The sequence below is a fragment of the Artibeus jamaicensis genome, unplaced genomic scaffold (genome assembly GCF_021234435.1).
Source record: "Artibeus jamaicensis isolate MK-2021 breed Jamaican fruit bat unplaced genomic scaffold, CSHL_Jam_final contig_588, whole genome shotgun sequence".
Classification (NCBI taxonomy): domain Eukaryota; kingdom Metazoa; phylum Chordata; class Mammalia; order Chiroptera; family Phyllostomidae; genus Artibeus; species Artibeus jamaicensis.
In genome coordinates, this window is record NW_026521895.1 from 3,306,920 (window position 1) to 3,333,411 (window position 26,492).

A 26,492-nucleotide genomic window follows, 5' to 3' on the forward strand; every position below is an offset into this window, starting at 1 on the left:
TATTTTTGGAATCTCAAATCCTGTGAAGTTACCTAATTGAGTTTATATAAATATGACATGTTTAGTAGCATAAACATTTATTTAGAAAATACACTTATTCATTATAAGTGTAATGTTTTTGGCTACATCTGATGTCTTTTAAAAAGGGGGGGGACAGGCTGACACAAACTATCAATTAGTACAACAGCTGGCATAGAGTAGGCATTGGAATATGTTTAGCAATTGAAAAACACTCAAAATGAGAACTTGAACACTGGACTGGTCTCTTCAAAGCAATCCAAATATTCTTAAACTACATGTAATACACATTCAAGCAATCCATTATTCAACACGTTCTTTCTTTTCTTTGTTGTTCAAGTATAGTTTTCTGTCTTTTACTCCCATCCCAACCCACCCCCAGTGCTCTCCACCTCCCTCCCATTTCTAGCCCCCTTATTTTTTGTCCATGTGTCCCTTATACTAGTTACTGTAAATCCCTCAACTTTCTTATGCTTTGTATTGCACTGCTTGAAGCATAAAACTTTGCATTGTATTTCTATAAGCATAACAATTAGTCTAATAGCTTACTGTAAAAGTAACAATGAAGCATGTAATAATGACTATATATAAAAGATTACATATTTATAAATAGTCTTATTCTAATAATTTTCTTATAATGATTGAATGCTAAAGGCAAAGTCACTGAAAAACTTATCTATTATCCTCTCCTTAGCATTCAGCGGTAAGTACAAAAGTTCCACTACCTTTAAAAAATTATAAAAAGTTTTGGTATAAAGAAGAGGCCAAAGTGATTTTTCAATTTAGTAATGGAATGAAGGCTTTTTACTTGATCCAAACAAGGAATGGCTTATTCACAATATGGGAATTAAATATGACAAAATATAACAACAGAAACTAATTTCTAATATTTTAAAGAATATTTACCTTAACTACTAAAATGATCAAGTATAATAGAAAATTGTATATAAGGCTTTCAGATGTTCTCACACCAATAAGTTTAAAAACTGTTTAGAAACAATTCATATAAAAATAACCAAAGACCATTAACAATAGATGCATAATAGGCAAATTTCTGGTTTTCCTTGGTATTGAAAGCAATAGAAAACAAACTTGAAATACATGGCATTTAGATGGAAATATTTAAGAAATACATACACATAATCATAAAAATCTATAGCATTATTCCTTTCTAACACAAACATCAGTAAGAATTGTGCACTGGTTATAACAATGAATGGGAAAAAAAATAATACCAACCATGTGACATAGTAACAGTGCAGTAAACAACTTACAGATTTCTCTGATATGCCCTGATTATACAGATTAATCTAAAAGACAAAAATCACACTAATGGACCATCCTTAAAACCAGAAAACATTTCTCAATATGAACATCTATGCTTCAGTTTAAACCATGAATATCCTAAATGATTATTTATACTACCTTTTCCCTAAGGCCACGTCTATGCATAAAGTGAAATGAGGAGTTGAAATACTGTTTTTAATCGTAGCCAAACCAATCTGGCTTCCTCCTCCCCACCCCTCCACACCTAAAAAGTGTATGAGTGCTCATCAGCTTAATTACCAATGTAAGGGAAATTAATTAAAACTACAAATAACCAGAAAATAGTTTAAATTAAAATTTTTGTTTGTAATGGTATAATGTCTTTTTAAATTTTATAAAATTAGGTAGGTTAAGAAATAATTTATCAACACATTTGAAATAAAAGCTATATGGCAAGATTGAGGTTTATATTAGATATTCACATTTTTGATAATAATAGGTCCTTTAATTACTTTCAGTAATCTAAATTTAATACAAGACAAAGAAGTGCCTCCTTTAATGTTCTTTAAAAATTGAAAGTGAAACTTTAATTGCTGGGTGTGTTAGTAAGTATAACAAAGAAAATTACACTAGGATTATGTTTTCGTTTTTCTTTGGTATTAGGAGATATATTATCAATACCACATCAAACCTATTATTTTTCTTTAAAAATATAGATAACTTAAGAATATTTATTGGGGAGAATGTGAATATGATAATGATAGCTGATATCTGCTCTGTATCAAAAAATGTGGTTATAATTAAGTAATTTATCTCTCATATGATATACATTGGTGGAAAACCCATTTATATGTGATAATAGATTTAGAGACATTAGACTTTTCCAATTCCTTCTTTTTCAAGAGAATATATAAATATAGAAACATGACTATGGGGACATGACTATGGAGACATAATCTTCAAAATGTTATTATATGATTTCCAGTTCCTTTTAGGTGACATTAATATATGTTAATGTTCTTTGACTTTTAGAAACAGTAATAAAGTTTAAAAAAAGGAAAGAATTTATAGAATATACTGAAATACATTAGTTAATTCTGCATCGTGAGATCAGAATGGGTTTTTCATTCTACTTGTATTTCTTTCTACTACATATTTCTACATTGCCTATATAATAACAGATACCTTTCAAGAGCAAAAGAGTTTACAGTAATGCAATGGTATGAGCTTGCTTATCATACATACAACCATTGCAATAATAAATAACTGTCAAATAGCCAAACCTACCACATAATAACCCACAGAGATCATTCACATATCTGAAACAATTAAGGATCAGACATGAAAAAAAAATCCTGTGATAAAGCCAAGGCTTTAAAGAAGACTTTTAAAAATATTTTCAACTATATTTTATCCACCTCAGAAGTGTTTTTAAGACTATGGAATGTACACAGATTGTAGAATATTTGTGCAGTTCTGCTTTTTAGGTAATACTTTCCATTAGGCTTAATCTAATTGCAGTGTGGGTCTATTTTAATACAAATCGGTAATCTAAAAAAATTTTGTTTTTTAAGTTTAGCAACCAATTTAGTCCCATCCTAGAAAAGGATACATGTAACACATATCCCAGAATATATGCTGTTGACTTATATAACAGGATTTATCAATTAGCTTTCCTATTTAATGCTTTAAAAGAAAACAATAATTTGAAAATTGCAGAAAGCTAGCAAAAAGTCATTGTAGCATCCTATTGCTAATTCAAATTTACAAAACAGTGAATACAAGTTTTTTTATATATATATATACCATGCTACTATACTTGAAGAAAGTCTGTACAGTCATTTAAAAAGTGATTACATTGAAGGTTATGAAGCATGCATACTAACAAAATAGAAAAATATCAACTTTGGTACAAAATTTTTTAGCTTAAATGGCCAAAATATTCCTTTATGTTCACATCAACAATTTTACTGAACTAAGAAGCCGACAAGTATGTTCAACAGTGATGATGGACAGATTTTTGAAATAAAAGTATTCATAGCAGCTTTTAAAGAAGTATCTCTTTTTCAAAACATCTTAATGTTCAATGTAATGAGAACTTTCTTCCTTTTCTAGTCGTAGAGTGTTTCTTATGGCAAAGTCCATTTTTTCTTGAAATTCTTTATATGTCTCGGTAATTGGAAGAGCTAAACAGTTATTACACTTGTTTCCAACAGGAAAATCTATATGAAGGCACTCAACTGAAGGAGTGGGCTTAAATCCTGCAGGTGGAATGGAATTGCAACCAGTTGCAAAAACAAGAATGTCTTCCATTGTTGTCGCAGATTTACCATCTGAAAGGTTTAACAAGAAGAGAAAAAAAAGAAAAATAAATTCAGTACATATTAAATACCATCATAGACTCTTCCCCAACTCAACTGGGAATGCTGAAAGCCAGAGACTGCCACATTTATATTGGGCAAACTAAGTCACTAAGTCAAATGTAGTAACAGGAAAACAGCACATTCAATAAATATTTATTTGAATCTCAAAGTAGAACTCACCAAATCACTTAGTTGAACTACCCATTTTATATTTGAATGCCTTCTCTAATATAAAATTACCATAGAGTTCAAGAGTTTCAGTGGGTAATGAAACTCCATCTTTTTGGAATATGATGCTAAAAACAATTTTAAACTTCTAGAGCATCACTATTTGATAAACTAGTTCAGCGATTTTTAAGCTTTTTCATCTCATTGCAACGCATAAACTAATCCATTATTAAAAGTTTGCAATACACCAAAAATACATATTTTTTGCCAATCTGACAAAAAATTAGGTATAATTTTGATTCATTCACGCTGGACAGCTATTGTTTTGGCTGTTACCATTTTTTAATTTGACAATCTAAGGGAAAAGAGGTCTGTGCCCCTGACTAAATAGTCAGGGACTGCATGTTTTAAGAACTCGTGCGCATACCCGTGTGCTTCTTTAGGCATACCAGTTAAAAAGTGCTGAGTTCAACAAATGCAGAGAAAAACTAAATGGTGCAAAACAATAAGAAAAAACAACTAGCTAAAAGAAGATTCAAATAAAAGTTAATTTTTTCCACTCTATTAAAGGTTTTCACATGACTAATGCTCAATGAAATATACCACTCACTATCATAGCCCTATCCAATGGATGAAGAATAATTCAATTTAATTTAAGTATGAAAAAGATGAAATAGACAATTAGCTTTTAGACTATTCTATGCAGTAGCAACCATTCACATATTTAAAATACCTAGGAAGAATGCCTTTTACCTCAAATTATACACAGGAAAACTTGACTCTGTAACCTCTCCTTGGCACTTTCAACGCAGTCATATAAACTTGTTTTTAAATGTTTTATAAATATGAAGTTAGCTAATGAAAAGTTCTTATTATCAAAAACAAAAACTCAAAGAAATAAACTAATATCCTGAAACAGACATTCTAAAACAGATGAAAATTAAACATCCACATACCCTCAACAGCCTGTAAGTAACTGTTCCAAAAGCCCAAAGCCTGTGCATCCGATAATGTGTGTACCGTAAAAAGGTCACTAAGGACTTTGGCTGTAAGTCTCTCAGGTTTATGACAAAAGATGCTATAAAATGCTTCCGGATAAGTCTGAATTTTCTCCAAAACACCAAGAGTTTTCAGACCCTGCTTAAAACTTAAGAGAAGAAAAGTAATGAGCAAACATTCACGCATGTGTTTGGTATTAATAAAGAATTAACATTTCTAGCTAATTTACCACCACATATATAGAGAAGTGAGGAAAAAGATAAATTATAGATATACTATATGTGCTATGATACTTTTAAATCAATAACAAGCAAACATTTTAATATAAAATGAAAATTTTATATGTCTACATTATCTGGCTGTATAGTTTTAAAATTAAGCTAACAATTTTTAAAAGAAGAAAAACGTAGACATCATTTTCCTCGTGAAGTATTTCATCAAAGCTATTTAGTATAAAAATGCAGCTGCCTAGAGACTGCAGATTACAAACTGTAGCTACATAAAAATTTAAAACTTATGTATGGCTAAAAATAAGGAAACAAAGTGGGAAAATATTTATAATATGCATGACAAAACTAATTTCTAAATACACACACACAAAAATCATTTTTCTAAAAGAACAATCCAATAGGAAATGTGCAGAATGTACAATTAATACAAGTAACAAATTACTTTTTAAAAATGTACATTCTCACTGGTAAGAAAAGCATGAAATTGGTATCAGACTGGCTAGGCCCTATCTGTGGCTCCGGACCTCCTATCACACAGGTACCCTGCCACCCCGATTCATCTCCCTCCCTGGCTCTTCCTCAAGAGTACATAAATGTGCTCATCTTTCCATCTTTGAATAAGGAAAAAAAATCCAGTTAATTCCACCTGTTTTCCTTCATTATAGCCTACCCGAAAGACATCTCTACATTCACTGTCTCCATTTCTTCATTTCCATCTACCTTTCCTCCACTTTTGTCTACATCTCAGGAAAAACTGCCCTATGTTTCTGAATGCTCTTCCTCTTTGGCACCAGTCTCCTAGTTTTCTTCTTTTTCTCTGACCATACCTTCTCAGTATCTTACAAAAAGCTTTTTTCTTTACTTTGCCTTAAATGTTGTTGTTTGTCCCTCATGGATCTGTAACAAAGCCAGTTTCTCTCATGACCGCATTTAGCAGGTATAGGCTCATCACTATAAAATCTATTCTCTCCTGCCCAGAAATATATCCAACTGAGTACTGGGTACCACTTATCCCAACCACTTTATTATATCCAAAAGACAGCTATTCCTTACTACCAAAATCTGACCCATAAGAAACAGTAGATGCTTCTGTTTCATCTATCAAATTACACAGCTAAATCTGAAAGTCAATCTTAACTTCTCTCTCTTCCATTCCTAATTACCAAGTCCTAAGAATTCCTTTTTCTGAAATTCCTTTTATATGTTATACAAGGTAAATAAATCTCCAAGTTCATCTTCCATCCTATAGCCACAGGTATGTGCCAGAAATAAACCCAATACTGTCGTTCATCCTGAGGTGCGTGCCCCCCCCCCAAAGATATTTCCACATCCTAGTCCCTGGGACAGGTGAATGTGGCATTATTAGGAGAAACAGTTTAAGCAGATATAATTAAGGATCTTGAGATCGTCCTGTCTAGATTATACGTTCTGGCCCTAAATCCAATGACAAGTATCTTTTATAAGAGACACACAGACATGAAAGTCCATGTGATACAGATTCAAAGAACTGGAGTTATACAACCATAAGCCCACAGAAGCTGGGAGTGGCAAAGAACAGACTGTCTTCCTAAATTCTCAGAAAGAGTGTAGCCCTGCCAGCACTGGGATTTGGACTTTAAGTCTCCACAACTCTGGGAGAATAAATTTCAGTTGTTTTAAGCCACTCGGTTTGTGATAATTTTTTTACAGCAGCCACAGAAAATCGATATACACGCTTGTCCATGAAACAAAGTCCAAACTCCTTACCATGGCTTCCAAGACCCTACAGAGTCCCGCCCTTGTGTTTCTTTCTTATTTTTAACATTCACCTGCCATTTACCTTTGAAGCAAATTTCAGCCAAACCTAAGTTCACCCTTAACATTTTTTTAAAATTAGGAAATATTTCAAGCTTACATAAAAATCCAAGGAGTAATAGAAAACCAAAAACTGTCAGTAGAATTTAAAAAATAATTAACATTTTATGTTTGCTCAGATTATTTTTATGAAACATAGTCTATTTACTCAACTAAATCCTGCCCCCTTATCACTTTCCCTTCTCTCCCTCTACAAAGGAAACTATTTGAAATTGATATTTGACTAATATCCTAAATTTTTTACTATAGTATGCATTTCATTTTCATTTCATTATATATGTATCTCCAAATAACAGCACTGCTCTGTTTTAAAACATCTATAAGTGATCAACACTGTATTAATTTCTTTGCAACTTGCATTTTGGAGTGTAATTTTTCACTTGTAACTATCACTATATTAGGAAACTATTTTGATAAGCTGTATTTTTGGCAACTGTACTGCATTTTAAAAATTATTTTTTTACTTGGTTTCAGAGAGGGAGAGGGAGAAAAGAAATCTCAATTTGCTGTTCCGCTTATTTATACATTTATTGGTTGGTTGCTTCATGTATGTGCCCTAACTGGAAGTTGAACCTGCAGCCTTGGAGTATCAGGAGGATCCTGTAATCAATCGAGCTACTTGGCCAGGACCAATTGTACTGCTTTTAAAAAATGTTTTTTGTGTGGCTCAGTGGATTGAGTGTTGGCCTGTGAACCAAAGGGTGGCTGATTCAATTCCCAGTTGGGACACATGCCTGGGCTGCAGGACAGGTCCCCAGTAGGGGAATGTAAGACACAACTACACATTGATCTTTCTCTCCCTCTCTTCCCCTCTCTCTAAAAATAAATAAAATTTTTAAAAATTAAAATAAGTTTTTATTTCTTCCGGCCAACTTTTGTATTTATTTTTTTTAATTCCAATTTACCTTCTATTTTAAGTCCCATGAAATCTTCTTTAAAAAGTTACCTCTTAAAATTTTAATAGGCATATTTAAAATATTAAGCAAATTGGTGTACAGCAGTTGCCCCTTATCCATAAGAGATATTTCCCAAGACCCCTAGTAGATGCCTGAAACTATGGATAGTAACAAACTCTAATATAGTATATTTTCTCCTGTACACACATAACCTTTCTCCTTAGTAATCAACTTCAACTCTGTGGGAAATGTGGCAGCACTGTCTTCAAGGGAAGACATAGCCTCTCCAGTAATCTTCATATTTTTTAGTCCAAACCTGTTCCTGAACCTGTGTAACCATCCCTTACTTGCAGTAAATGGCGAAGTGTCACTTGTTACAGGGATCCCTTGCTGAAGTCTTCATATAAGCTCAATGTGTCTGATGCAATGTGTTGCCATCATTCAGAATAAATTTTCTGTTCATGTCTTCCACCCACAATTCATTTCCTTTTCCATCTTAACTAAGCACTTTTTATACACTGTGGCTGTAACTTTTACCATTTGAAGTGTGACAGCAAAACTAGCATAAATTTCTTTTTCCTTCTTCACAATTTCACAGATAGAAGATCTGTTCTCACTGTAGATGTTAGCAATTTTAGCTGATTTTTAAAAAATTCCTTACTAAGGTTGAGAATGTTCAATTTTTCACATTAAGGAAGCACTTTATGGCTTCTCTTTGCCATTATTAAGTATCCAAATGGCCTGACTATAAGACTCTTAAATAGTATAATTTTCTTATGAATAGAATTACTTATATTATGACTACTACACAGAATAGCCTAATGCAATATAAATTTTGATGTGGTTATTTTAAAATTTGAAGTGCATCTCTTAATGAGATAGCTGTACACATGTGTATTTCCCCAAATAATTTATGTATCTAAAGATGGATTTTTCTGATTGCTAAGGCAGAATTCATTTATTTCTTCTTTTTTATTTTGTTTTCATAGATATGGCTAATCTAGATTTCAGAGAGGGCTTCTATATCTATATAACTGGTGTTTAAAATAAAAACTGAATGATAAATAGGATTTAGGCAGATCAACATGAAGAGGGCAAGAGAAAAACTGAAGAATAATCTCACCTGTGTAAAAGATAAGAAATCATATAGTAAAAACCAATCTTTTAAATATACATCTGAGCACATAAGAAAAGTCATATAAATGTAAGAAATAACAAGGAAACCAAAATTTTGCCAAATTCCCTAGCTGTCATATGAAATCAGAACCCTCAGTTTGCACAAACTTGGCTTTGGCATCCTGCAGGGACCCCTAACTGAAGCAAAGAAATTAACAAAGTAATTGGTTTTAGGATTCAAAGCTCTTGTAAGTACAGTGCCAGGCAAAAGCAAATAATATAGCAGCTGTGTTGAGAAATCTCTATAGCCTGGGTCAAATGGGAAGGCTAAAGACACATTGCTAAAGAAGAGGGTTTCCCAATAGAAGACAACATGAAAACACCCATTTATATCCAAGGAAGTACTGAGGATAGCAGTAGAAAAACAAATGGAATGAGATAAAGTATTAGCACAGTAATTTTATTAAAGCTAAAGCAACGGAAAAAAATGAATCAAATAACACTTCTGTGTTGAAAAATGATTACAGACTTCATTTCTGTATAATGGAATAGACACACATCTATTCTTTCTGCTAAGTACAGTAAAAACCCTGGACATTATATATAAAACAAACAGAAGAAGACTGAAAAGTGGGGAGATGATGGCAGACCAGGCGGGTATCTCAGAACCCAAGGAACACCACAGCAGAACAAAGAGGAAATCTACACATTTTTACATGAAGTAAAACTAAGAGTTTGTCACCAGCAGACCTAAAATAATGTCTATAGGAATTTTTTGAAACAGAAAGCAAATTATTAAAGGCATATTCTTAGAATATTAGGAACAAAGAAATAAATAAAACTAAAAGCATGTATGTTTCCTTCCCTTGTTTTCTAAACTATGTTTGATAAGTCAAAAATTATAGCATTTTATAATGTGTTTTACAATGTATGTGGAAGAAATATTTAGGAAATTACATTATAAACAGGAAAAGGCAAAAAGACTTAGACGTGAATCTTACAAAATGTTGACACCAGTAGACTGTTATCTTTTTAAAAACACCGTACAAAGATATACACTCAACAGCATTATGATAAAAATGGTATTAAAAAATTTAACCCAGCCCTGGCTGGCGTAGCTCAGTGGATTGAGCACGGGCCTGCGAACCAGAGTATCGCGGTTCGATTCCCGGTCAGGGCACATGCCTGGGTTGCAGGCCAGTTCCCGGCAGGGAACGCATGAGAGGCAACCACACATTGATGTTTCTCTCCCACTCTTTCTCCTTCCCTTCCCCTCTCTCGAAAAATAAATAAAGAAAATATTAAAAAAAAATTTTAACCCACAGGAAGACATGAAAGTAGAAACCAAAATGATCATGGAAATGAAAACTATTAAAGGAGCTATATAACAGTGTTATTTTAAATTGCAGTATTAAAAGTATATTGGGAATTATATGAAGCTTATAATGTCATATTTAATTTGTAAGAGTGCTAGGAAACATCCCCAATGTACATCTATAGGAAACTGGTAGAAAACAAAACAAAATATACAGTAATATACCCAAAGAACAGAGTTCCGCAGAGCTCTAACACAGAATGAGGATTATGCCTGTTCACTACCATGGAGTGACCTCCAGAATATATTGGCAAGTAAAACATGAGCAGAAAAAAAAGGGGGTGGATGGCATCTCATCTAATAAGATACATGAGGATATGTATACTCATATATTTATTTGCTATTACTGAAAAAAAAGGAAGGATAAACATTAAAAGCCACTGAAATGACTACTTCATAAAGGTATGGAAGGTAGATATGATAAAGATGAAACCTATACTTCTTTGACTACAATTTGTACCACAGAGCTGAGTTCTTTCAACACACTTTCACTAAGACCTGACATTGGAACTACCCAAATATTTTACATAACTTTTTTGAAAAATCAAATTTTAACCGAAACCACTAAAAATAAAAAATAAATGAAAGAAGTATACTCAACTAGTAGTGTAACAACACAGAAAAGAACTATTACAAATGACTTTAGAACACAGTAATTTGACAGTAACAGCTTAGAACAAAACAAAACAAAAATTTAACCTATTTTTAATCATTTGTTACTGGTAATAAGGCTGGTATTGTTATTCTAAGACTATTATTTATAAAATGTGAAATAAGTCAAGTGAGTAATTATTTCATATTCTAATTCTTCAGTGCCTTTGACAACTGGGATTCTCAACATGGGACAAAGAAAAAGTTAAACATCTGTAGTAGTGAATTGGAAGTATCAGTATAAACTCATGAGATATTTTATTTAAAAAAAAAAAAACAAAAAACACCTGCATTTGCTATTTTTGGTCCACTGAAAGGGCCTAGAAACAATGACCAACCTGGCAAAAATGATCATCCTTGGCATCAAAACTGTAGTTTTAATCTATCATTTCCCATTCAAAGAAACAAAGGTCCTTTAAGTCAGAATGACAAAATGAGACTGAAACACATTATTGTACAATACAGCAAGATAGCTATTAAGACCATTAAGGGTCAACATTAAAAAAAACAACAACACCTCAAAGAAACATACAAAGGCTTATACTGGACAAAAATGAGACAATTTTAACTCCAGTAAAGATAGTAACTGTAACAGTTTCAACACAAATATATTTAAATCTATGGATTAATGATACTGAAAAAAAAAAAAAAAAACCTGATCAGTTTTGAGATAATATGATGTCTGATAACAGCTTGAGAATAATACTGGAGTTGATAACAAGAGTATGACAGATGAACAAGACTGGCCATAGGTTAGTTGATAATTGTTAAGATAATGGTATTACATAGTATACCATTCTGCCTACTTTCATGTTTTATTTTTTTATTATTTTAAAAAAGTATGATGACATACATAAGTTTTCAAGTTTCTTTAAAGTGTTACTGGAACAAAAAGTTAGAGGACCAGTGTTCTAAGTTAAAAAGCAAGAATCACATTGACCTTGTTAATCAAAGAACACTCAGTACCTTTATTACTCAGCAGACTACAGTGCTCAATACAGGCTGTAGTTATTAAATGAGTAGAGATGAACCAGTTAGCTTACATGGTTAAGAATTTAAAAAATTTTTTTACTTATAAAAATAATTATAAATTGAGACAAGGATTACTTTTCTTATATAAGCACCATACATTTATGTAAGTTTAGAATGGTCAGAACAGTAATCATCCTTAACAGATTAATTTTAAAGCATTATTTTAAAATAACATTGAATTTTTTAAATCAAATATATATTGCATTTTAAGACAGTTAATGTAATTTGAGAGAATCTTTCACATATAAATAACTTACCTTTCGAAAGGTGCTTGCACTCTCTTAATTACATGGTAAGCAAGTATGTCTTTTGCCAGCAAGTATTTATCACTTAATGAAGTTATAAGTCTTAGACATCCAATAAACTCTAGGTAATTATAGCACTCATTCATAACTGAGTTTAAGTCCGCTATATTTGTTGCAGTATTTATCTGTAATGAAGAAGAAAATATACCCAGTTTCCCCTTTCACTTATAAATGTTATTTACATTTCAAGTGACACATTGAATAATTCAAGTGACAATTCTTGAGTATAACAAAGTGGAGTGAAAGTATATCAATTAATTATTTTTTAGAATAAATATCTGACAATTTAATAAACATGGTATATTTTTGCCTTCAAGAAACGTTGAATATAATGCCACTTTAATAAAGGCAATCACTTGTATAGAAGGCAATAACTGACATAAAACAGTTACATAGCACTAGGGATGTAAGAGAGATAACCTGAGATTTCACAAAAGAGAAAGAATTACCAGCTGACTTAGATGAATACAATCAAGAGTTTTTCAGTGAATAGCATAAACAAAGAAATACTTGACCATTTATGTCCCAGACACTTTCATGTAGATTAGCTCTTGAACAAAGTTACAGAGAAAAAAAGAAAAAAATAGGAAGCAGTCAATATTCTACTAAATGGAAAATTTCCTACTATTTCTTCTTTCCACATTACTCTTCTCCCAAGATTTACATGCTTCACTCGTTCATTTCATATCTCTGTGGAAGTCTCCAAAGGTTTTCCTAACTACCTGGTTCAAAATAGTACCTTCACACTTTGAGGGTATATATTGCCTCATCTTCTCAAACCCACCACCCAGAGTTTTAGCTGGGCACACAGCCAAACTTTCCTTGCAGCCAGATGCAGCTATATGTAACTAAGGGTATCCAATGGCATGAGAGTAGAAAACGTGTCACACATCACTGTACTCCCACTTTCTCCCTTAAGAGCAAGTTTCAGCCATGTAGATGCAGACATCGTCCTAAGTGAATATATACATGAGAGGACAGAATTCAATTCCCTGGATGACTAGGTGTATCATAACTCTACCTCAGAAATAGGAGTCATTTATGTAAAAACCAGGTAGCATTGTGTTTTGTGGGCCATATGATATTTGCCACAACTACTCAACTCTGCCACTGCAGTGGGAAACCAGTCATCGACATATAACAAATGGGTGTGTTGTGTTTCAATAAAACTTTATTTACAAAAAGTCAGCAGGCCAACTTGACTTACAGCCATAGTTTGCCAACACCTACCCCTAAAATCTAGACAACAGATTTTAGAGAAAAATAAATACCCACCATTGTTTTTGAGACACTGGTTTTCTTTTGGAATTCTTTGTTTTAGCAGGTTAGCCTAAGCTCTAACTTATTATACCCCAGCATTATCTAACTCCTTTCTCACAGTCTTTTTTATTTTTATAACATATTTTACTAAATAATAGTATAGTTGACCCTCAAACTGCACAGGTGTGAGCTGTAAGGGCTCACTTATGTGCAGATTTTTTTTCAGTAAAACTGTCTCTCTGCATCCATGGGTTTGCATCAGTAAATGCGGTGGGCTGACTGTATGCATTGTTCTTTGTCATTTTATATAAGATTTTGGCATCTGCAGAGGCAGGGAGGGAGGGAGTCCTAAAACCAATCCCCAGCAGATACCGGGGGACAGTTATAATTTTGGAGGAATAAAAAATTATATGTGGATTTTCTGACTGTGTGGTATTAGGTTCCCTTAACCCCCATGTTTTTCAAGGTCAACTATGTATTACATATTTATTTGATTATCTTCTGTTTTCCCTCTAAAAGGTAAATTTCAAAAAGGCAGGGACTTAGGTTCACTACTCTATATTCAGTGATAAAGCAGTCCTGGGTATGTAGTATTTGTTGACTAAATAAACATTTAATAAGAACAGTCTAGGAGCTCAAAGATACAGGTCTGGGAATCATTCAGAAAGGTTATGGGTGAGCAGAAGCTTTCAAATACTATAGAATGAGGACTGTTAAGACAATCCCCCCAAAATAGGTAAGTTTCAGGGACAGGAAGAAGCATTTAAAAAGACAGAAGAATTAAGAAGTAGAAGGGAGTGCAATATTAAAGAAAACAGTAAGGAGGAATTTGAAGACAGTGGTGATTGCAGAAGTGGGAGAAGATAAGGGAATCAGAAAAAAAAAAAAAGGCAAGACATTTAAATGTGAAGATCTGGATCCCTGGATTATGAACTAGCTAATAACTTGGGACAGTGATAGAGGGATCAGAGGAAGAAGTTATGAAATCCACAGGAAAGACGAAGTGAGGATAAGGTCAGATTTAACAAAATTAAGTCCAACTTCATTGCCCAAGTCACACAGCCTACAGTTTCTAATTATTTCAATCTAAACTCTGACTTGTAAGCATTTGTTTTTAACCAGTAAACTATACTGCTTTATTAATTGAGACAATGAATGGATAGAGTAGGCTTAAGTAAGAAAGAGGTTAAGGGAAAAAAAATTGAATAGCTTTTATTACCTCAATTAGCTTCCAAATCAGTAACATGTAACCAATTATACTTATATAGCATCATGATAACTAAATTGAATTTGTATATGTAACATGTGCAATACAGGGTTCAAAAAATGTCAGTGTTTTTAGTTGGGAACAGTGAGTCTCCCCACTTGTTTCCATATTGAAAAAAAATTCATCCTGGTCTTTCTGTCAACCTAGCACCTATATTTCCCTGTAGGAGGAAGTAGAAGTTTTCTGACTGGTAAAATCGCTCTCTTCAGATCCACTGCCTGCCTCCAGAAAGCATACTTTCATCTACTCTATAGCATGCAACAAGGAACCTGCCTTCCATCGTCTCTGAAAGGGGAGATAAATCCATCTTGTTCCGAGAAATGTTAGCAAGCCATTCTGAGTACAGATTGAAGTCACATTATCCAATTGGTTTTATCAAAATTAAACCAGGCATTTTAATCCCTATCTGTCTTACCTTTACATGTATCTTAACTTGTTGTGAACTCTGCTGGTAAATAAGAATACTGACAGCCCTTAACTACTCTGAAGTATTATTATTCTATTGTAGATGCATTACTTATATTCAAATATACTTAGAATGTAGTCTACATTTTATTTATTTTTAAGATTTTATCTTAGAGAGAAGGGATGGGAGGCAGAAAGTGAAGGAGAAAAACATCAATGTGAGAAACATTGATCGGGTGCCTCTTGTACACAACCCCGATCAGGACTGAACCTGCAACCTAGGCATGTGCTGCTATCTTTCACTTTCAGGATGACACCCAACCAATCGAGCCACACCATTCAGGACAAATGTAGACTAAATTTTAGTAAACATGCATAATCCTTACCCTAATTATAATCTGTGCCACATCAAAGTCCGAAACATCATCCAAAATTGGTAAGGTATTTTCTGGTCCATAAACAAGGCAGTTAAACAAAGTTTTAGAAAAGAAACCAGGTGAAGGACCACCATGAACCAAAGAAATGGCAAGCATTTTGCCAGCTTCATAGTAAAGATTCTCTGTCAGAGCTGTAGATAAATAAACATTAAATATACTTCTTTAATTGTTATAAGATAACCATCATATATAATGAACACATAATAAAAATTTTTTAAATCTAAGCATTAGATAAATGAAAATTCACAGAAGCTATGACATGTATATTTTAGATACTTAACAAAATAAACAAAAAATATTTTTTCTGAATATAAAGTAACAACATATAGTACTAAAAATACACAGAAACTCTTAAAAAATCGCCTAAATTCCCACCACTATAATAACCACTGTACATACTTTGGCATATTTGTGTCCTGTGTTTATATGAATATATACATAATTTGACTTAATTTACTATAAATTTTTTATATTATTCAAAATGATCGAATTTACAGTTAAAGAGTGCATGAAGACTAAGTTATAAATGTGCAGCAATATAAACCATCCCTTTAATTATTGGTACCCTCACTGAGTACCATTATATAATCAACATCTATTTACATATTCTTGTTTATGTATCTTTGATTATTTGATTAGGATAAATTAGGATACAGTATTAGTGGTTCAAAGGATATGAATGTTTTTAAAGTTGTTGCTATATAGTGCTAAATTATCTTCCAAAATGATACAAATTTAATCCCAATGCTATATGCTATCTTACCATATCATAGCTTTCAACATTTTTCGATTGTTATTTAAAATATTTTAGCTACTTGAAGTCAAAAGGATATCACATTTTCTTTTATTGTTTCTAAAAATTGTTCAAAGCAACTTTTTAGTAATCAACAATACTTGAAATAATTATAAAATTTCTCAACAATAACTTTATAAGCTATGTATTAGTCACATTTTACAGCAGAAGAAACTAAGATCCAGAGAGGCTATGTAATTACCATAATCTAAGGATATAAAGCTACTTAAGTGATGTGTATAAAATGAATTCAGATTTTGTGCCTTAAATTCATGTACTCTCCACTGAACCACAACTGCCTTGACTTAACACTACTGATTACTTAGAAGTTTTCTTTTTTTAAAGGGAGTTTAGAATTAAACTATGTGTACTATATATAGTACAAATGACTCTTGGTGGTTTCTGAATTATTTCAGTGACGCTTCAGGCAACGGTGAAGAAGTTCTAGTAAATATACAGGAAGAAATTCAAATGTAATGAAATAAGTCTTCCCACTTTCAAATTTCCTATTACAGCAAAAGTGGTATAGAAGCTCCTAAAAAAGAATGCTAGAATTAACAAGTGTTTTGAGATGCCTGTTTTAATCACATTAACTTCTCACTAGATGTAAAGACAGAATATTACATACATAATAAATTGCACAAAGAAAATTCTTGAAAGCAAAAGTACATTTAAAAATCTGTTACATGTGGCCCTGGCTGGTGTGGCTCAGTGGATTAGGTGCCGGCCTGTGAACCAAAGGGTCACTGGTTCAATACCCAGTCGGGGCACATGCCTGAGTTGTGGGCTAGGTTTCCAGTAAGTGCATGTAAGAGGCAACCACAAACTGATGTTTCTCTCCTTCTCTTTCTCCCTGCCTTCCCCTCTTTTTAAAAATAAATAAATAAAATCTTTTAAAAATCTGTTACATGTGGATCAGAAAATTGTTATAAAAATGCTAGGTTGTGAAGAAACATGCCAGCTGTGAATCCCAAGGATCTGAACAGAAGGGCTTAGACAATCATCCATCCCATTTGGCCACTCTATTCAAATAAAAGTAGAGCAAGTATAAATACATTTTTAAGAAGTTACAGTTAATTACGCAATCACTTCAGATAGGATACTGCTATAAAGAAATTAAGAACATTCTTAAAAACAATGCTTTACTCCAAAATTTGCTTTTAAAAATATCACTCTCCCCCCCTTTCTGTGATTCCATCAGTATTTTATTAACAAAGGAAAGTATACATTCCAACCAGCTATCAATTCATGCACTATCAATTCTAACCAACTGTCTCTTTCTTCACACAAGTGTAGTCAGTTTAATTCAATAAGAAATAATTACCTTGAGAATTTAGGGACAAGTTCTTTGACAAGGACCCTTCAAACAATGGTGAGTTCTCAAGATGGTGCATTAAAAGACTTAGAAATTCTTGCTTTGATCCAGAATGCTCAATTCCAAAATTATCATTCTCATTAACATAAACTACTTCAATTGTGTATAAAGGATTAAACTTCTGATTTCTGAATCCATTTAAGGCACTATTCCAGATGTCGGCTTTGTTGACATAGAATCTTTTAGTTTTTTTACAAATTTGAAACCCTAACTCTGTTATTATTGTTGAAATGTCTCTTCTAAATTTGTTGCCTTGCCTGTAAAACACGAGTTTAAACACAGAAATAAGGTCTCTAAAATACTTTATGTGACAGTTATACATCAAATTTTTAAAAATAATAATAAAAAAGAAGTTCTTTTCCAACTCCCACCCAAAAGCAGACAACGGCTGCCACTGGAACCCAAAACAGTTATTTGATAACCTTAGTTCAAACTTCTTGATTCTCTCTCCCTAATCTTCTACCAAATTAAAATCAACTAATGTCATAAATGATTTGAGAATGTTGATAGATAATTATTTCAAATTTGATCAGTTTAGTAGAGTCAGAAGCTCAAACTGTCACCTTCATAGCCAATGGCTACAAATTACACTTAAATGTATCTTATTTCATGTTCACTAGATCCTTTAATAATAGAGCAAATGTAGTCTCTGCTTACTATACAAGATAACTATAGTTTTAAGAAATTATATTTTAATCATAAAATAGAACTAATATTATAAGCAGAATGCACAGCCCTTTACGTTAGTACTTTTTAGACTATACCAGTAATTCTCAAAGTGTGATCCCAGATCAGCCACAGTGGCAAAAGCATCTGGAAACTTGTTAGAAATGCAAATTCTTAAGCCCCACAGCAGATAAATGGAATCAGAACCTCTCTGAGCATGAGGCCCCACCACCAGCCTTAATAAGACTTCCTGGTGACTATACAGACTAACTCAATTGCTCCCTACTTCAGTTGCTCCATCTGTACCTGGAATTAATGTACTCAAACTGATCCTGTTTGGGGCAATATCATCTTTGGATTATCTTTCCACATCAAGTATAAATTTTTCCCCTCCTAAGATACTATAATGCCCCACTGTGGGCCAGGTTTTATTTTTTCTTTCTTCTAATTCCAGTTTGGTCCTAGGAAGAGGTTAGTGTAGCTTCCACCTAATTGGCTGCCATCTTGGATCCTCCTGTTTTTTCCTTCACACAACCCCCTTTTCATTAATCCAGGTTGAGCAAAACCAAAATCTTTTGGTAGATAATCCTTCAGAAATATACCTTTTTGTAGCAACTCAATTCCTTGCTCCTGCCAGAATGGGAATACTAATGTTATTCTAGAATATGATGAAATATTAGAGCAGAAGCATGGAATCAAACTTCCCTGCTATAGTATCTTTAGAAACTTAAATATTAAAATTATTTAAAATAATGTAAACATCTTTTTGACACTAATATAGAAAAATATTTATAACAAAATTTCAGTTAATATAGTGGTACCTTAAAACAGCAATTCTTCACTTTTTGAATAGTATTCCACTTCTAACTGCAAATCTAGTTATCAAATATTTTCACAGAAATCCTCTTGTCCTGCTCTGGCCAGTGTGGCTCAGTTAGTTAGAGCATTATCACATAAACTCGGAGTATCAAACTCATTTTCACTAGGGGCCACACCAGCCCTGCAGTTGCCTTCAAAGGGCTGAAATAATTTTAGGACTGTATAAATGTAACTAATCCTTAACTGTTAAGGAGTTGAAATTACATTTGGCCATTCAAAGGCAATCATGAGGCTGATGTGGCCCCCAGCGAAAATGAGTTTGACACCTTGCCATAAACTAAAAAGCCGCAGGTTTGGTTCCAGTCAGGGCACACGCACAGATTGTGGATTCAGTCCTGGTCAGGGTATGAATAAGGCAACCCACCTATGATGTTTCTCTCCCTGTCTTTCTCCTTCCTTTCTCCTCTCTCTAGAATCAAAGAGCATGTCCTTGGGTGAGGTCTCATGTCCTTCTAAGCTTTAACTTGGTACTATTTTTAACAACTAAGTATTTCTTCATGGTTAGCTACTAATGTTACTTTTGTAGATATTTCTCCTATTGGCTACAACAAGGCTCTATAAACTTATTTTATAAGCCACATATACTTATAGTCCTAATTTTAGCTGAACAGATACCTGACACAGTATAAAGATGCAATTGTCTTATTTATATGGTTAAAAATGATTTTGGAAGTTATTCATTTTGCTGTCTTATGAAAACAGCATTAATAGAATAATACTTGTAAGTATGCCTTAAACTTCCTACACAGCTGCCATTAGACCTGAATTGATAGTAAATGCATTAAATAACAAAATAAAAAAAATTAACCCTCTCTATTAAACAATTCCTTCCTTTTTAACAAAGTAACACAATACCATGTTATTTTAATTTCAGGTATTACTCTATAACCAAATGACAGTTTGAGCACATTTTCCGGATGTGTTCCTAAGCTATCCTGAAAAACTCTATGATGAAAATATATTTTACATCATGACTCAATATAGAATACTAAAATTACCTATATACACGCTTTTATTTACAATGCAATATAATACTTTATATTCCTGTTTCACTTTTTTAAAAATGCTGGTTGCATGATTTCATGATCAAATGTTGGGTCCTGCTGTTTGAAAAACACTCTTCCAGACTACTGTGAAGACCAGCTAATATTCTAAGTGTATACAGCCATTTCCTATTTAATTTTCTCAGAGTTTTATATTTTTCTCTAATTCAAAATACACACCTCAGCAGATCTTTATGCTGGGCTCCAGGTGACTGTCTGGGTAATTTAGGTGATGATTCTTCCAACAAACAATCATTTATTCCAACATTGTTAGTGTTGGGTAATGTATGTTTTTTGGCTTTTTGGAAACCCCCTGCAGATTTAAAACCCAATGTGAGCATAACAGAAATATAAGTAGAAACTTTTTAATAATATACATTTGAATAAGAACATCTTTATTCAAAAATTACAAAATAATTACCTGAATTGTAGAGAATACCTCTACATTCCAAACATTCCCAATTTTGTTCCCATGATCGTAGTGAGGAACAGGCTAAATGTGTTCCACTAGAACCACAACACTGACAGCGCTTTATTTCCCATTTGCTAAAAAGATAAAGAGAAGCAGATGTTGATGTTTTGGTGATAACTTAGTCATATTCCAACCACCCACATTGCCACAGGTCTCACTGTCCACCTCACATACACAACCAACCCAAAGGAAGCCAAGTACATTATCTGCTTTGATATATTGCATTATTTTTCCTCAGCATTTTTTCTACTTCATTATTTATGTTTAAATCTCCTTCTCTAAATGTTCTTTTACATATAAACATATATGTGAACACACACATACACAAAGAATATCATGTGAGAAAGAATATGATTAAAGAAGAAAAAAATTTTTCTTTTATATTTGGAGAGGACTATGCTCATAGAGAAATTGCTATGCCAGTGTATCTGATATGGAAGAAGCATTCAGCAAGTATATTACTTTGGCTACATTATTATCTTTCCCATTGAAGATGAGGCATTATTTCCTATAAAAAGCTTGCTCACACATCTCAGGTACTGTGCAGCTTAACAGGACCCAGCCTCACTACCTGGTCCATCTTTGTATTCCCACTCAGCTGCCCCCACCCCATGCTGTGTGATGTGTGCCGGTACATACTCACATTTTCTGTATGGGTGGGGGTGGGATTGTTGGGCCTTGTCTTTGTCTGGTTATGAGTACACTCTCTCTCTATAAAATGGATACATCCCTGAGTGTGTAGGTGAAGGAGATATTTGGATACTCTCCCTCTGGTAAATGTGGGCAAAATTCCCTTTGTGTGAATATGGGTATGTAGCTGTATGTGTCTTGTGTGACCCAGTGACCCCTTCCCCAGATAGTTCTGCCAACTAAGGGTGAAAAGAAAGATGACACCTAACACGAGTGCTTATTATATACCCAGCCCAGTTCTCACTCTTCACATGAAAAGTTTAATCCTCACATTTTAGAAGGTAGGGAAACCAGTTATCTCCTTAAAGAAACCAAGGCATAAAGGAAGAAATAACTTGTTCAATCAAGTTTATCCTGCTAGCAAGTCTCAGAGGGAGACTTTCAACCCAGTTCACTTGCTGCCAGACCCATGCTGCTAACCATTAAACCAAGCTGCTTTCTAGCAAAACTGCCTTCCTGTCACTAGGATGAGGGGGAGAGATTACAAAGAAAGCACTTAGATAGCAGTTATCGTGTGTCCCAGGAGAACGGGCAAGGAATAGTGATCTCAAGTAGCTGCCAGAAAAAAATGGAGTTGGTACCTACTGATGGGTCAGTGGTTTATAGAAAATATTTATACATATATATAAAAGATTATTTATTATTATATATAATATATAAGCATATATTATATATAAATAAAATCAGTTAAATAAAACAGCCTAAAAAGAATTTAGAAAATATTAGTATTAATAAATGCATTACTTCTTAGAACTCTAAAGTGCTTTTATTATTTGTGTTACCTCATCTGTGCCTCAGCACAACCCTTGAGAAAGGTAATGTTACTGAACATTCAGAGACACCATATTAAGTTATATAAATGCACATTACTCAACATCTTCAAAGATCTCTCTGTCCCTATAGAATTTTTAGTCTAACAACAAAGACAAATTTAAATAATGCAATTATATTATAATAAGCATAGTGAAGGGAAAACCCAGCCCAGAATGGGAAATTAGGAGTGCTAACAGCTGCTTAGGAGAAACTTCCAAAGCTACTTAGACCTCAGCTGAGTCTTTGCAGGTAAGCCCCACTTTCCATGAGGAGCAAGGCTGCTAATATCCTGCTCTGTACCCTAAGTTTCACCTTGCCGTGTTCAAATACTTTGTATAAAAAATAAAAATATAATGAAATTCCCTACATAAGTTTCTACAAAACTGGCTTTGTTACTTTTTACTCTGCCTCTTAGAAAAGAGATTGCTGACTTCTAGTATCCAACACAGTATAGTACACACAGAAGGCACAAAATGATTGCTGATTAAGATCAGAGCCAATATCTAACAACATAACAAAAGAGTAATAAATAAATTTCAAATGCAACACACTTTGTATAGTGATCAAAAAGAAATACTGCTAGATTAATCTACTTAAATTAACCTCTAGAATAGGGCCATCCAATACAAGGACAATGCAAATCATATATGTCATTTAAATCTTTCTAGTAACCATACTTAAAAGGTGAAAGAAACAGGTGAAGTGACTTTGTTACCAAAATATTATCATTTTGTTCAACACATAATCAATATAAAATTATTAAGGTATTTTCCATTCTTTTTTCTTACTGTTATAGGCTCTCCAAAATACACCCAGTACCTCGCAATAGGACTGTGTTTGGAGATAGGGCCTTTAAAGAGCTATGAGGTCATGTAGACCCTAATCCAGTATGACTAGACAGACAGAGAAGCACAATCATGCAAATATAAAGCTAAAAGAGAGAAATGTGCAAGCAATGGACAGGGTTCAGAAGAAGTCAAATCTGTGGATACCTTTATCTTGGTCTTCTAGCCTCTAGGATTGGGAGAAAACAAATTTCTATTGTTTAAGCAACCCAGTTCGTGGCATTTTGTTATGGCAGCCCTAGCAAACTAAGATACACACTAAGTCTTCAGTGTTCAATAAAACCACATGTGCCTAGTGGCTCTATATAGGACCAGTGCAGCACTAGAAAATAGAGCTTCAGGAAAATGTACCAAGGAAATGAGTTGCAATTATGCTGCATGCAATAATCTTTCTGTAAACAGATGTAAATATACATTTAATCAATATACCTCATCTCGCTAAAACTTCAAACATCCTAAAAGCAAACACATTTTACTAACTATAATTTTGCTTACTGCTGAAGGTTTCAATAAGAACACTAATTAAGCAGAAGTGAACTTGCCGATATACCTATTAGGTACATTATAGTCTCTCCCTTCCTTGCAACGACATCTTCGTACATCACAATGCTCATAGTGCTGCAGAAGCTCTTGATAAGCATTTTCCTCTAACTCCCAAGACGCATCTCTGTAAGTGAAGTAACATATTAAATATACTTTGACCTACGATGTTACATAAAAGGATTAATAATGAACCTAAAAATAAAAACTTTTTGCATACTTAGGAACGAGGATAAACTTGTTCTTTTTAGAATTAATCATTCTCTTCAAGATATAAATCCATTAGTGTCATTTTATCCTACACTTAATTAGTCTCAGTGAATTTTCAAATGCTAAATGAAAAATTAAGCAGAAATGTTCCTAAATGTACATTTTTAACATTTTACTGCCATTTTTTAAATTTCAAGTTTACTAACATTATTTCTGGATTCTTCATATTTAAGTATTAAGAAAATTCTTCTCAGACATTTTATTTATTTATTTTTTATTGTTGACACGACTACGAGATCTCCTACTTTCCTCCCCTCTGCCTACCTCCACCCTGCCCTCACCCCCCTCCCCTGGCCTTCACCGCATTATTGGCATTATTGTCTGTGTCCATGGGCTATGCAAATGTGTTCTCCGACTAATCGCTTCACCTTCTTCTATCCAGCTCCTGCCCCACTGCTCTGAGATCTGTCAGTCTCTTCTCATACATTTAAAATCGTACCTTAATTCTCTTAACTAATACATACCATTTTGAAGCTTACAGTATTTGTGTATAAATCAATTAATACTAATCAACTAACAACTAAGGTGTTTATTAAGAGACTATAAATCAACTATCGAGACATTTAAGTCACAGTCCCTGCTCTTAAGAACTAGAAATCTGGGGAGAAGGAGGCAGTGGCAGGAGTGGCTTTACATTTCCCCGTTTGAAATGTCTGCTTGTCCATCATCACATAATCAGACATAAATGGCTATTTCCAGTTATTAAATTCTACATTTAAAATACCTTTTGTCAAAGGGCTATGTTACTTACTTTTCAGGAATATGAATTCCCATTTTCAACATCTCTTTCTGAAACATGTCACTATTATTGCATATTGTGCACCTAAAGAAAAACACTCCTGCATTTATTGCTTGAACCTATAGTAAAAAACAGAAAATATTTTTGTTCATGATAAAACCTATCATGAACTTTATAGCTAACAGAATGTGCTATTTTTCACTTAATATATTATGAAATTTTATTTTGTGTGTCAATGGTTTTCAACACTGATATCGCACTGCTAAGTTATCCCACTGCTAAAATTTGGAGTCTTTTTTCCCAGTGGTCAAAACAATTAAGCTAATGAATTGACTGTTCTTAGCTTTACTATATATCCACCCATATATTCTTCTCAAACCTTTGGTGTCTAATATAATTTATGTTCCTAAATACTATGTTGCCCACACCTCTATAACTAAAATAGTAAAAATCTTGAGTTACTTCACCTAGAAAAGATGTTTAAGTGTTACATAAAAAGCACCCTTGAAAAAAGTGGTACTTAAAAGCACCACTCTATTTCTAACTCAATCTGTTAAGTTTTCTTCCTAAGAGTGGAGAAGTATAAAACCCATTCTCACTCTTTAGCAAATCCCAGGACAGAAGCAGCAGGCAGAAGGCATGCAGGAGGAAAAAGAAAACTATGACCCTAACAAAAAAAGTAGCCAATATTTAGGAAAATAAAAATAGTAGCACACATTCATTTAACAAATATTTAACCCCTTCTATATAGGTGCCAAACACTATGCTATGTACCAAAAAATAGAAATATAAAATGACTTGGATTTTACTTCCAAAAAGAAAAAGTTTTAAGTATATACTTGGGAGAGGAAGAAGTACCTCAGTCTATATACGAGTGTGACAAAAATGTCACAGGGATGGTAAAATCAAAGCTAATTTTGGAAGAAGATACAGGGGTCTGTCAGGAAAATGGGACAGAAGACATTACAAAAGTGGAAAATTGCATATATTAAGTCTCAGTGGTGACAGAAAGTACATGTGATTAGAAAACTAGTTAACAGTATACTTAGGAATTACATGCTGGCCATACTGAACTAAGTAATGAGGCTAAACAGTAAATCAAAGCCAGCAGTGTGAAGAAATCATAGGAAATAAGGCATGCAAGAGAAATCTAGTTAAAGAAATAAAAAGTGCCTGAAGTTAATCCACATAGAAGGCGGAGAACAGCAACAACATAGGATGCCCAAAAATATATATTAGGAAGACCTGACAGAATTAGGAATGCTTTGTGCTTGGTGAAGAAAGAAGTGAATGAAGAGGAATCCAGGTTCAAACAAGTAGCAAGTGTCTCTCTCTCTCTCTCTCTCTCTCTCTCTCTCTCTCTCACACACACACACACACACACACACACACACCCCCACCCACCCACCCACCCATGTGGTGAGAAAGTAACAAGTTACTGAAATCTTTGAACCAAAGGGTCTGCAAGCAATTGTAACAGATACCAAGGTCTTAGTAAACATAAATATAATTTGAGAAAGTGTCTAGTGTGGAGGAAAAGAAAACCACAGAACATATGGAAGGTATCAACAAGACCAGAGCAATGATGGAGAAATCCAAACAAATCAAGAATAGTGACAATTCTATACATACCCAGAGTGAAAAGTTTCCATCATTTTTTTGTTAACCTATAATCTCTTCTCAAACAATCCCAATGTACCATTTGTAGTGATAAAAACAATGAAA

The 26,492-nt window shown here is 33.4% G+C and overlaps 1 protein-coding gene across 1 annotated transcript in view; it reads right to left on the reverse strand.

Moving 5' to 3' along the window:
• Positions 1–437: 437 nt before the first annotated feature.
• The window catches only part of G2E3 (G2/M-phase specific E3 ubiquitin protein ligase), a 69,799-nt gene continuing 43,744 nt past the window's right edge, over positions 438–26,492 (reverse strand). The window contains exons 7-15 of the mRNA XM_037161623.2: positions 24,780–24,886; positions 23,769–23,885; positions 20,820–20,944; positions 20,579–20,711; positions 17,760–18,067; positions 15,592–15,773; positions 12,226–12,398; positions 4,772–4,962; positions 438–3,617 (exon numbers count right to left, since the gene is read on the reverse strand). Coding sequence (XP_037017518.1) covers positions 3,361–3,617; positions 4,772–4,962; positions 12,226–12,398; positions 15,592–15,773; positions 17,760–18,067; positions 20,579–20,711; positions 20,820–20,944; positions 23,769–23,885; positions 24,780–24,886 — 1,593 coding nt within the window. The 3' untranslated portion in view covers positions 438–3,360. The remainder of the gene's footprint in view (positions 3,618–4,771; positions 4,963–12,225; positions 12,399–15,591; positions 15,774–17,759; positions 18,068–20,578; positions 20,712–20,819; positions 20,945–23,768; positions 23,886–24,779; positions 24,887–26,492) is intronic.